Source organism: Felis catus, chromosome C1 (assembly GCF_018350175.1).
Source record: "Felis catus isolate Fca126 chromosome C1, F.catus_Fca126_mat1.0, whole genome shotgun sequence".
In the NCBI taxonomy this organism is placed as follows: Eukaryota; Metazoa; Chordata; class Mammalia; order Carnivora; family Felidae; genus Felis; species Felis catus.
Genome location: NC_058375.1, coordinates 45,883,250 through 45,897,500, shown reverse-complemented (window position 1 = coordinate 45,897,500; position 14,251 = coordinate 45,883,250). Strand labels below are relative to the sequence as shown.

Sequence of the window (14,251 nt, the reverse complement as noted above, 5' to 3'; positions counted from 1 at the left end):
TTATTTGTTGTTTATGTGTATGATCAAGTGAACTTCAAGTCAAGATCAAATGACACTGAAGCTTACTGTTATGAAGGAAGTTTTCATGGTAGTGGTTTGAGAGAGAACTGAGTCATCACAGTCACCCAATAGCACACCAAGCCCCTCCAAAAAAAGCCTTCTCTAAACAGTTGCATATTCATGTTGTTAGTAAGATGAACGGAACATACCAATTTGCAACAGTTCACCAACAATAAATGTACGCATGTTCCAAATCCTAGCAATAAGTGGATTAGCCACTCATTTAAGGATTTCAAGAATGCTACTGTATTAGTTTCCTATTGCTGCCATACTTCAAATTTGGTGGCTTACAACAACAAAAATGTATTATCTTGTAGTTTTATATAAGTCTAATACACCTCACTGGGCTAAAATCAAGGTTGTCAGCAAGGCTGTATTGTCTTCTGAAGGCTCTAGGGGGAAACTTTTCTATTTTCTAACTTTCAGAGCCTGCCTACATTCCTTGGTTCATGGCCCTCTTCCTCCATCTTCAAAGTCAGCAACAGCCAATTAAGTCCTTCTCACATTTAACACTCTGACCTTGCTTCATCCTCAAACCTCTTTCTCTTAGTCTTCTGATTTCCTCTTTCACTTTTATTTTTTTAAATTTTTGTTAACGTTTATTTATTTTTGAGACAGAGAGAGACAGAGCATGAATGGGGGAGGGTCAGAGAGAGGGAGACACAGAATCGGAAGCAGGCTCCAGGCTCTGAGCCATCAGCCCAGAGCCCGAAGCGGGGCTCGAACCCACGGACCGTGAGATCATGACCTGAGCCGAAGTCGGCCGCTTAACCGACTGAGCCACCCAGGCGCCCCCCTCTTTCACTTTTAAAGGCCATTGTGATTACTATGGGCACACCCAGAAAATAAAGGAAAACCTCCCTATAGTCAGCTGATCAGCAACCTTAAATCTATCTCTAACTTTAATTCCCGTCTGCCATGTAATGTAACATAGTCAAAGAATCTAGGAAATAGGATATCTGGGGCAGGGGGATTATTCAGCCTACCACAGCTACTATGCTAGCTTTGTCACAGGCAAATAATATATCTCTATAGGTTATTGAGATGTTTCTCATTAACACTGACACCCAAAGATGACTCACTAACAAAGTTTAGGCTAAATATAATGCCTGATTATAATGAACTAGCAAATAAAATCTCAAAGATATTAAAAATGATTTTTTACGGTATAGTCATATCAACAGGCATTCTCTGCAATATTATTTGAAGGAAAAAATATATATGGCCTTGGACCTCATTCTATTAATTCTACAATTAAACTAACAATGATTTGTTTTTTGAAAACCACCATTATTTGTCACATTATACTATAGATACTATGAATTTCAATGACTTCATTCATTGTCTTATATTTAAATTGTTTATTTATTTTAGTTTCATAGCTGTGCTGAAGCTATAAGCATATGGAGTTTATTGTACCTAATTCTTTGTTTCTATATGCTTAAAAAACAATACACTAAAAATAATTAAGTCAAGACCAGGGATCCACATATTTATTTTTCCCTTAAAAGGGATTTATATCATTTTGTTTTGAGAAAAACCGGAGTAAAGCATTAACAGCATGGCATCAACTACCAGCTCTGCAATTTACTGGCTATTTGACCTTGAACACACTGATGATACTCTTTAGATATGTAATTTCCCTATTTATAAACTGAAGACAATAATACCTATCCTATAGGCTCATCAAGAGGATACAGTGAAATTATATATGTAAAATTCTCAATATAGTTCCTAGCCATTATCAGGTACTCAACAAGATTAATATTTATTTTATAAAACTCTATCCAAACTTTAAGATAAAAAATAAAGAGGGGTACCTAGGTGGTCAGTTAAGCACCTGACTCTTGGATTCAGCTCAGGGCATGATTTCACAGTTCATGGGATCAAGCCCCATGTCAGGCTCTGCACTGGCAGTGCTTAGTCTGCTTGAGATTCTGTCTCCCTCTCTCTCTGCCCCTCCCCCACTCCCTCTGCGCCTCTCTCAAAATAAACTTTCAAACAATTTTTTAAGATAAAAAATAGAGACAATTATCAGTGTTTATATTACATTTTCTCAGTTAATATAAAACTGCAACTTTAAATGATTTAAAAGAATATTGTTCCATACTCAGTATCTACATTTTCTACGAGTATAATCAATTTTAAATTATTTATCTTTCAATATAATTAATCAGGTTTATCAATCTCTTCATATTTACTTATCTTTTAAATTTGTAACTTATCCTATCAAAAAAAAATCCATTTGCCTCCCTAAGAGCTTTGGTATCAGTAATCACAATAATACCTGCAGTTTTGCAAATAATATACTAGGGTGGATAATCTCTACCAGTTACTTTCTACCTTTTCCAAAAAGAAAATACTGTTATGTTAACGAAAATAGACTAGAAAAAAAATTATGAAATGACTCTAGGAATACCAAAGTCCTAAATGCCCTTTAAAGTGAATACTAGGGAAGAGTCAACTTCTCAGCTGCATTTATCACCCGAAAACAGTAGCAATTTTGAAAAGTGACTCTTAATTATAAACTAAAAGTATACAAAAAAAGATTAATAGAGGTTAAATGAATTAATATTTGCTGAATACAAATAAAAAAAAGAATTATACTTTTATAAAAAGTTAACTAAAGATAAACAATTATTTATAAATTCATAGGAATTATTTCAGGACAGTTTCTTTTGCATTATCAGGTACAAAAATACTTACAGTTTGATAATATGAGGATGGCGAAAGAGTTTTAGATTTTGAATTTCTCGTTTTATTTTTCCAACAACATCTAAACTGCGAATCTTCTGTCTATTTAAGATTTTAACTGCCACTTTATGGCCTGTCAATTGATGTTCTCCAACTAAAGAAAAGAAAAAGGGAAAAACTTGCTGTCATAGCAACATAATCATTTATTCATGTTTCCTCCCACTGTAACCCCAAATTTCTTTACTCATATATACCACTTTTATATCTTTTATTGCATAGATCTTCAGTTTCCTTTCCTTCTATTTCTTCTACTAGAGTATGCACTCCTTGAAGAAAGAAACTGTATCTTAGTCTTCTTTGTATCCTCAGTACCTAACATGGAGATGTCCTTTAAATATTTGTGGAGGGGCGCCTGGGTGGCGCAGTCGGTTAAGCGTCCGACTTTAGCCAGGCCACAATCTCGCGGTCCATGAGTTCGAGCCCCGCGTCAGGCTCTGGGCTGATGGCTCAGAGCCTGGAGCCTGTTTCCGATTCTGTGTCTCCCTCTCTCTCTGCCCCTCCCCTGTTCATGCTCTGTCTCTCTCTGTCCCAAAAATAAATAAACGTTGAAAAAAAAAATTTAAAAAAAAAATATATATTTGTGGAAAGGAGGGGCACCTGGGTGGCGCAGTCGGTTAAGCGTCCGACTTCAGCCAGGTCACGATCTCACGGTCCGTGAGTTCGAGCCCCGCGTCAGGCTCTGGGCTGATGGCTCGGAGCCTGGAGCCTGTTTCCGATTCTGTGTCTCCCTCTCTCTCTGCCCCTCCCCTGTCCATGCTCTGTCTCTCTCTGTCCCAAAAATAAATAAAAAAAAGTTGACAAGAAAAATTTAAAAAAAATAAATATTTGTGGAAAGGATTACTGAATTCTACATTCCTACCAAAAAAAAAAAAAAAAGCCAAATTTGGAACATCTTTTGGATAAAGCAGAATTATGTTTTGTTAATCTATTTCTTCATTTCTGGTTAGTGCCAGTCATTGTATTATAGAAGAATAAATAATTGCTGTAATAGATGAAAAACTTACAACTGATTTCATTACTATTTCATCAGAAAATACACATGTAGCCCTTATTTTATATATTTTTTTGTCTTTTCCATAAAACCTTCCTATTTCCCATATTTAGTGGGATCTCTTCTTCTTTCAAACTCTCACAGTATGTTTATAAAATTCATGTATCATCATTTTAGGCTATTATAAACATTTGTGGTTCTGACATATCATATGACATGAGCTATTATAGTTCATACCCACCCCCATCTTGAGTAAGGCGGTCAGTATTCATCCAAGTCTCCCACAAGAAATAACACAGTATTTTGTACAAAATACATGCTAAATAAATATATCTTCTATTAAATTAAACAATAATCCTTCCCCTTTCATATAACACATTCATAGTACTCAAATACTGCTCAGATGAAAAATCCCTTCCTTGGAGAACAAATCTGCCTGCCCTCTTTTTCTTTCAATTACTATTCTAAATACTGACCATTCTCCTCCAAACACTTAGTCAACCCTTGACTCCTTCCAACAAATTCCCCTTTCTTTTTTGGGGGGAAAATGAAGTGTTTAGGAGAATTTCCTCTATCTTCAAGGCTTGATTATATCCACATCTCTCTTTGTTCCAGTCTTATATGTTTTCACCTTCCTCCTGTTTAAGACTAGTATCATCAACTTGTGGTCTTGAACCCATCTTTTCTCCATTCTCCTTATACTCAACCTTTTTCTTTTCTTTTTTAAATATTTTTTTAATGCTTATTTATTCATTTTTGAGAAAGAGAGAGATAGTGAGGGGAGGGGCAGAGAGGGACGGAGACAGAGAATTCCAAGCAGGCTCCCCATTGTCAGCGCAGAACCCGATGCGGGGCTCAAACTCACAAACCATGAGATCATCATGACCTGAGCTGAAATCAAGAGTCGGATCCTTAACCGACTGAGTCACCCAGGCACAACTCAACCTTTTTCTTTTCTAATAGCCCTTCTCTTTAGCCCATCAATATTCCATCCTGCCCCCAAATCTTCCATTTACCCTGGATCTTCCTTTAGTTTTTAACATCTGCCTCATCAAAATTTCTCAAAACAGTAGTCTACATTTATTGTCTGTTCTTCCTCCATTTTAACCCTTCAGAAGTCACTGCTATCTGGCTTCTACCTCTATTCCTCTACTGATACAAGAGAGTCACAAAAGACCTGTTAACTATCAAGCCATGTATACTTTCCAGTTCACAGGTTACTGTACTCTCTGTTGCATTAGACAACATTGATACCTTTCCCTTTTTTGGTGTCACTTCTCTCTCCTGGTTCTCAGACCATCTCTAACTCTCAGATTGTCTCCTTTATGGCCTCACCTATTCTTTAAGGTTTAGGGTCCCCAGGTTTCTCATCTATAACCAAAGTAGATCCTTAAGTTATTTCACCCATCTCTCATAATTTTAATTACCAGCCATACGCCAAGGACTCTGCCCTCTTCTTCAAATTTCCGTATCTCAACACTAGCATTCCACAAACATCTCAAATTCAGCATGTTCAGAAGTAAACTCAGCATTCTCCTCCACTTCCTCTACCAAACCTATGCCCTCTATTTCACTTGGTGGCACACAGACTATATGCCAGAAATCAAAGAGTCAGGTGACAATATCTCCCAAGAATTTCTTGGAGTCAAGCCAAATCATTAAAACAAATACATTAATAATGATGGTAAAAGTAACCATGACATTTATTGCTTATTATGTACTAAGCATTATTCTAAGTGCTAACTAACCTGCTCACTCAACCCTACAACTCTATGAAGTATCAATATCCTCCAGAGTAGAGATGAGAAACCTGAGGCACAGAGAAGTTAAACAACTCATCCAAAGTGATGCAGTGTGAGGTGGCACATGTCGTCTCACGTCATCATCTCCCTTCAGTTCACAGGAAGCATGTTTAACTACACATAGTGCCCCCAGTCAGAAGAATTCAAACATGAAATGGGCTGACCTAGGAAGAACTGAGTTTCCTGTCACTGAAGATTATTTTTACCTTTATAACTTTCTCAGGTAGTAAATTATCATCTCAAATGCTGTGCCGGCATATAAAACAAACTGGGAGACAGCAAATCAAGTTCAAGCAATCTAACCTAATATAACATTCTAAAATTTGCTTCCAGGACCCCAGAAAAATATTATCAATTTCAGGGACTTTCTTTTATTAATTTTTTAAATTCCAGTATAATTAACATATAATGTTATATTAATTTCAGGTGTACAATACAGTGATTCAACAATTCTATAGATTCCTCAGTGCTCTTAATCCCCTTCACTTATTTCACTCATTCCCCCGGGGTCTCTCCTCTGGTAACCACCAGTTTGTTCTCTGTATTTAAGAGTTTTTTTGTCTTTTTTTTCTTTGTTCATTTTTGTCTTGTTTTCTTTGTTTTGTTTCTTAAATTCCACAAACGAGTGAAACCATATGGTATTTGTCTTTCTCTGACTGACTTCACTTAGCATTATGTGCTCTAGAGCCATCCATATTGTTGCAAAGGGCAAGATTTCATTCTTCTTTATGGTGAAGTCAATTTCAGGGAGCTTCTTCTACTCAATTAAAATAACTTAAATGGTTTCTTAATGCCTCGGTAGGGTAGTATTATTCACTTTTGAGAATTTCATGATACCCAAACATCTGCTTGCATGGCCTAAAAAATATGTTTCTCCCCTCACATCCCAGATAGTCTCAGTGAGAGTAACCAATGCTGCATCCCTTGCCAATACAATTGAAAAAAAGAGTTCAATTACTCCTTCCCCATTTGATAATTGAAACTACTGACTACTGAGAACATATGGGCTCTTACCAGATCAAAGAAGTAAGACCAAAGACTCTAACAGCCAAACAGATGGGTGTTTTGTTTTTTAATACCATATGCTTAAACTGAAAAACAAGGAAACCAGAAAGTGAGTGAAATCACTCAAAAAACAATTTAATGAAGTATTACTTCACCAACAAATTCAATAAAGCTGCAGTATACAAAATCAATATACAAAAATCACTTGTGTTTCTATACACTAACAATTATCAGAAAGAGAAAAGAAGAAAACAAGCCCACGTACAACTGCATCAAAAGAATAAAATAGCTAGGAATAAATTTGACAAGGAGGTGGAAAGATCTATACACTGAAAATATTAAGACACTGATTAAAAGAAATGGAAGAAGACACAATAGATATACCACACTCACAGATTAGAAGAACTGATAATGTTAGTAAGTCTATACTACTCAAAGCAACCTACAGATTCAATGCAATCCCTATCAAAACTCTAATGGCATTTTTCACAGAAATAGAAAAAACAATCCTAAAGTTTATATGGAACCACAAAAGACCCCAAAAAGCCAAAGCAATCTTGAGAAAGAACAAAGCTTAAAAAATCACACTTCTCAATTCCAACTATATTACAAAGCTACAGTAATCAAAACAGTCTAATATTGGCATAAAAACAAACACATAGATCAACAGAATAGGATATAGAACCCAGAAATAAACCTTTGCATATATGGTCAATTAGTTTACAACACAGGAGTCAAGAATATACAATGGAGAAAGGATAGTGTCTTCAATAAATGGTGCTAGGAAAACTGGATAGCCACATATAAAAGAATGAAACTAGAACCCTATCTTACGCATTATGTACAAATCACCTCAAAATAAATTAAAGACTTAAATTTAATACCTGAAACCATAAAACTTCTAGAAGAAAACATAGGTGGTAAGCTCCTCGACATGTCTTGATAATGATTTTTTGGATTTGACAAAAAAAGCAAAGACAACAAAAACAAAAATGAACAAGTGGGACTACATCAAACTAAAAAGGTTTTCAACAGAAAAGGAAACAAAATGAAAAGACAACCTACAGAATGGGAGAAAATATCCACAAATCACACATCTGACAAGGGATTGATATTCAAAATATATAAAGAACTCAATTCAATGGCAAAAACAAAAAACACTTGATTAAAAAGTGGACAGAAGAACTGAATAAACATTTTCCCAAAGACGACATACAAATGGCCAACAAATCCATGAAAAAGTGCTCAACATCAATAATCATCAGGGAAATGCAAATCAAAAACACCATGTGTATCACCTCACACCTGCTTGAACTGCTGTCACCACAAACACAAGAGATAAATGTTGCCAAGGATGTGGGAAAAGAGAGAACCCTGTGCACTGTTGGTGGGAATATAAATTGGTGCAGCTATTATAAAAAACAGTATGTAGCTTCCTTAAAAAATTCATAGAACTACCATATGATCCAGCAATCCCATTTCTGAGTATATAGTAAAAATATATATATATTTATTTATTTATTTATAGATGCATATATATATATATATTTATTTATAGACATATATATTTTTATTTATATATATATAGTAAAAATTATTTATTTATTTATTTATTTATTTATTTAGAAACGTATCTGCACTTCCACATTCACTGCAGCATTATTCACAACAGCCAAGACATGGAAACCACCTAGGTACCTGTCAACAAATGAATAAAGATGATACATACACACATACATGTGTCATTCAGCCATGAGAAAGAAGGAAATCCTGTTTGTGACACAGATGGACTTTGAGGCATTATGCTAAGTAAATTAGGCCAGTTAAAGACAAATACTGCACTGTATCACTTATCTGTAGAATCTAAAAAAAAAAAAAAAAAAAAAAAAAGGTCAAACTTGTAGAAAAGTGGTTGCCAAGGGCTGGGAGATAGAGCTTAGTAAAAGTGTACAAATTTTCACCTACGAGATGAATACAAAGATGCCTGGGTGGTTCAGTCGGTTGAGTGTCCGACTCTTGATTTTTGGCTCAGGTCATGATCTCCTGGTTCATGAGTTCGAGCCCCACATCCGGCTCTGCATTGATAGTGCCAGTCTGCTTGGGATTCTCTCTCTGCCCCTCCCCCCACTTGTGCCCATGCTCTCTCTCACTCACTCTCAAAATAAATAAACTTTAAAGAAAAAAGAGTCTGAGGTTGGGGGGAGGAAGATGGCAGCGAAGGAGGACGATGGGCTCACCGCGTCCTGCTGATCGCTTAGATTCCACCCACATCTGCCTAATTTACCCCGATAACCACCAGAAGACTAGCAGAACAGACTCTGGAGCCAAGTGTAGACGAGAGGCCCACAGAGCAGGGTAGGAAGGGCGGAGAGGTGGTGCGTGCTACACGGACTGGCAGGAGGGAGCCGGGGCGGTGGAGGGGCAGCCAGCCCACCCAGCAAGGCAGAGTCCCCGAGTCTGGCTTGCAAAAGCGGAGGGGCCAGACAGAGCATGTTCTGACAGCCAGTGGGACTTAACATCTGGAATGTTATAAGTCAACAGCTCTACTCGGAGAGCGGGAAGGAGAGTTGTTGAGCCCCAAAGGACAGAGCTCAGCTTGGCGGGGAACAAAGGCGCTGGGAAGCGCGTCTCCCTCGCCCATCCCCCAGCCAAAATCCCAAAGGGAGCCAGTTCCCCTCACGGAACTTGTTTGCACCCCACAAACACCCAACGCTGTGCTTCTGTGGATCCATCCCTCCAACAGGTCTGCCTCCCTCCCGGTGCCGCAGGGCCCCTCCCGAAGCAGACCACCACAGAAGGCAAAGCCAGCTGAGCCTGCCCCTCCCGCCCCTGTGCACCTTGCGGATCCACCCTGGATAACACGCCAGATCCCATCGAAGCAGCACCACAAGCCTGGCAGTGTGCAAGTAGCCCAGGCAGAGGCCACACCACTCCACAGTTAGTCCTGCCCCTGGGAGAGGGGAAGATAAGGTACACACCAGTCTGACTGTAGTCCCAGGGTGGGCTGGGGGCAGACATTAGGTCTGACTGTGGCCCCGCCCACCAACGCAAGTTACTCCAGACAGCACAGAGGAAGAGCCCTACAGTTCCCCGCCACTCCAGGGACTATACAAAATGACAAAAAGGAGGAATTCTCCTCAAAGGAAACTCCAGGAATTAGCGACAGCTAATGATCTGATCAAAAACAATTTAAATATAACAGAAAATGAATTTAGAGTAATAGTCATAAAATTAACTGCTGGGCTTGAAAAAAACTATAGAGGACAACAGAGAATCTATTGCTACAGAGATCAAGGGACAAAGAAACAGTCAGGAGGAGCTAAAAAATGTTATAAATGAGCTGCAAAATAAAAGGGAGGTGAACACAACTCAGATTGAGGAGGCAGAGGAGAGAATAGGTGAACTAAAAGATAAAATTATGGAAAAAGAGGAAGCTGAGTAAAAGAGAGAGAAAAAAATCCAGGAGTATGAGGGGAGAATTAGAGAACTAAGTGATGCGATAAAACACAATAACATATGCATAATTGGGATTCCAGAGGAGGAAGAGAGAGGGAAAGGTGCTGAGGGTGTACTTGAAGAAATCATAGCTGAGAACTCCCCTTGAACTGGGGAAGGAAAAAGGCATTGAAATCCAAGAGGCACAGAGAACTCCCTTCAGACGTAACTTGAATCGATCTTCTGCACGACATATCGTGCCAGTGAAACTGGCAAAATACAAGGATAAAGAGAATTCTGAAAGCAGCTAGGGATAAACATGCTCTAACATATAAAGGGAGACCGATAAGACTCGTGACGGATCTCTCTACTGAAACTTGGCAGGCCAGAAAGGAATGGCAGGAAATCTTCAATGTGATGAACAGAAAAAATATGCAGCCGAGAATCCTTTATCCAGCAAGTCTGTCATTTAGAATAGGAGGAGAGATAAAGGTCTTCCCAAAAATACAAAAACTGAAGGAATTCATCACCACTAAACCAGCCCTACAAGAGATCCTAAGGGAGATCCTGTGAGACAAAGTACCAGAGACATCACTGCAAGCATGAAACCTACAGATATCACAATGACTCTAAACCCATATCTTTCAATAATAACACTGAATGTAAATGGACTAAAAGCCCCAACCAAAAGACACAGGGTATCAGAATGGATAAAAAAACAAGACCCATCTATTTGCTGTCTACAAGAGACTCATTTTAGACCTGAGGACACGTTCAGATTGAAAGGGAGGGAATGGAGAGCTATCTATCATGCTACTGGAAGTCAAAAGAAAGCTGGAGTAGCCATACTTACATCAGGCAAACTAGACTTCAAATTAAAGGCTGTAACAAGAGATGAAGAAGGGCATTATATAATCATTACAGGGTCTATCTATCAGGAGGAGCTAACAATTATAAATGTCTGTGCACCGAATACGGGAGCCCCCAAATATATAAAACAATCACAAACATAAGCAACCTTATTGATAAGAATGTGGTAATTGCAGGGGACTTTAATACTCCACTTACAACATTGGATAGATCATCTAGACACAGGATCAATAAAGAAACAAGGGCCCTGAATGATACACTGGATCAGATGGACTTGATAGATACATTTAGAACTCTGCATCCCAAAGCAACAGAATATACTTTCTTCTCGAGTGCACATGGAACATTCTCCAAGACAGATCACATACTGGGTCACAAAAGAGCCCTTCATAAGTATACAAGAATTGAGATCATACCATGCATACTTTCAGACCACAATGCGATGAAGCTTCAAATCAACCACAAGAAAAAGTCTGAAAAACCTCCAAAAGCATGGAGGTTAAAGAACACCCTACTAAAGAATGAATGGGTCAACCAGGCAATTAGAGAAGAAATTAAAAAATATATGGAAACAAATGAAAATGAAAATACAATAATCCAAATGCTTTGGGATGCAGTGAAGGCAGTCCTGAGAGGAAAATACATTGCAATCCAGGCCTATCTCAAGAAACAAGAAAAATCCCAAATACAAAATCTAACAGCACACCTAAAGAAAATAGAAGCAGAACAGCAAAGACACCCCAAATCCAGCAGAAGAGGAGAAATAATAAAGATCAGAGCAGAAATAAACAATATAGAATCTAAAAAAACTGTAGAGCAGATCAATGAAACCAAGAGTTGGTTTTTTGAAAAAATAAACAAAATTGAAAAACCTCTAGCCAGGCTTCTCAAAAAGAAAAGGGAGACGACCCAAATAGATAAAATCATGAATGAAAATGGAATTATTACAACCAGTCCCTCAGAAATACAAGCAATTATCAGGGAATACTATGAAAAATTATATGCCAACAAACTGGACAACCCGGAAGAAATGGACAAATTCCTAAACACCCACACACTTCCAAAACTCAAACAGGAAGAAATAGAAAGCTTGAACAGACCCATAACCAGCAAAGAAATTGAATCAGTTATCAAAAATCTCCCAACAAATAAGAGTCCAGGACCAGATGGCTTCCCAGGGGACTTCTACCAGACATTTAAAGCAGAGATAATACCTATCCTTCTCAAGCTATTCCAAAAAATAGGGAAGGAAAACTTCCAGACTCATTCTATGAAGCCAGCATTACTTTGATTCCTAAACCAGACAGAGACCCAGTAAAAAAAAGAGAACTACAGGCCAATATCCCTGATGAATACGGATGCAAAAATTCTCAACAAGATACTAGCAAATCGAATTCAACAGCATATAAAAAGAATTATTCACCATGATCAAGTGGGATTCATTCCTGGAATGCAGGGCTGGTTCAACATTCGCAAATCAATCAACGTGATACATCACATTAATAAAAGATAAGAACCATATGATCCTGTAAATCGATGCAGAAAAAGCATTTGACAAAATTCAGCATCCTTTCTTAATAAAAACCCTTGAGAAAGTTGGGATAGAAGCAACATACTTACACATCATAAAAGCCATTTATGAAAAGCCCAAGCTAATATTATCCTCAATGGGGAAAAACTGAGAGCTTTCTCCTTGAGATCAGGAACACGACAGGGATGTCGACTCTCACCGCTGTTGTTTAACGTAGCGTTGGAGGTTCTAGCATCAGCAATCAGACAACAAAAGGAAATCAAAGGCATCAAAATTGGCAAAGACGAAGTTAAGCTTTCACTTTTTGCAGATGACATGATATTATACATGGAAAACCCAATAGACTCCACCATGAATTCTGCAAAGTTGCAGGATACAAAATCAATGTACAGAAATCAGTTGCATTCTTATACACTAAAAATGAAGCAACAGAAAGACAACTAAAGAAACTGATCCCATTCACAATTGCACCAAGAAGCATAAAATACCTAGGAATAAACCTGACCAAAGATGTAAAAAATCTGTATGCTGAAAACTATAGAAAGCTTATGAAGGAAATTGAAGAAGATATAAGGAAATGGAAAAACATTCCATGCTCATGGACTGGAAGAATAAATATTGTTAAAATGTAAATACTACCCAAAGCTATCTACACATTCAATGCAATCCCAATCAAAATTACACCAGCATTCTTCTCGAAGCTACAACAAGCAATCCTAAAATTGTACAGAACCACAAAAGGCCCCGAATAGCCAAAGTAATTTTGAAGAAGACCAAAGCAGGAGGCATCACAATCCCAGACTTTAGCCTCTACTACAAAGCTGTCATCATCAAGACAGCATGGTATTGGCACAAAAACAGACACATAGACCAATGGAATAGAATAGAAACCCCAGAACTAGACCCACAAAAGTATGACCAACTAGTCTTTGACAAAGCAGAAAAGAATATCCAATGGAAAAAAGACAGTCTCTTTAACAAATGGTGCTGGGAGAACTGGACAGCAACATGCAGAAGGATGAAACTAGACCACTTTCTTACACCATTCACAAAAACAAACTCAAAGTGGATAAAGGACCTGAATATGAGACAGAAAACCATCAAAACCATAGAGGAGAAAGCAGGGAAAAACCACCTCAGCCACAGCAATTTCTTACTTGACACATCCCCAAAGGCAAAGGAATTAAAAGCAAAAATGAACTATTGGGACCTCATGAAGATAAAAACCTTCTGCACAGCAAAGGAAACAATCAACAAAACTAAAAGGCAACCAAAGCAATGGGAAAAGACATCTGCAAATGATATATCAGACAAAGGGCTAGTATCCAAAATCTATAAAGAGCTCACCAAACTCCACACTCGACAAACAAATAATCCAGTGAAGAAATGGGCAGAAAACATGAATAGACACTTCTCTAAAGGAGACATCCAGATGGCCAACAGGCACATGAAAAGATGCTCAACGTCGCTCCTCATCAGGGAAATACAAATCAAAACCACACTCAGATATCACCTCACACCAGTCAGAGTGGCTAAAATGAACAAAACAGGAGACTATAGATGCTGGAGAGGATGTGGAGAAACAGGAACCCTCTTGCACTGTTGGTGGGAATGCAAACTGGTGCAGCCGCTCTGGAAAAGAGTGTGGAGGTTTCTCAAAAAATTAAAAATAGACCTACCCTATGACCCAGCAGTAGCACTGCTAGGAATTTACCCAAGGGATACAGGAGTATTGGTGCATAGGGGCACTTGTACCCCAAAGTTTATAGCAGCATTTTCAACAATAGCCAAATTATGGAAAGA

The 14,251-nt window shown here is 38.1% G+C and overlaps 1 protein-coding gene across 10 annotated transcripts in view; it reads right to left on the bottom strand.

Moving 5' to 3' along the window:
• Positions 1–14,251, bottom strand: part of PRKAA2 (protein kinase AMP-activated catalytic subunit alpha 2) — an 81,614-nt gene that overhangs the window by 43,117 nt on the left and 24,246 nt on the right. For 4 of the 10 annotated variants that reach the window (XM_023258744.2, XM_023258743.2, XM_045035910.1 and 1 more), the window contains exon 2: positions 2,767–2,908. The exons of 1 other annotated variant lie outside the window; for it this stretch is intronic. In XM_023258744.2, the coding sequence (XP_023114512.1) occupies positions 2,767–2,908 (142 nt within the window). Of the gene's footprint in view, positions 1–2,766; positions 2,909–6,621; positions 6,699–8,341; positions 8,418–14,251 lie in introns of those variants that run through there. 5 more of the 10 variants (XM_045035908.1, XM_045035907.1, XM_045035905.1 and 2 more) reach the window with 4 other exon arrangements.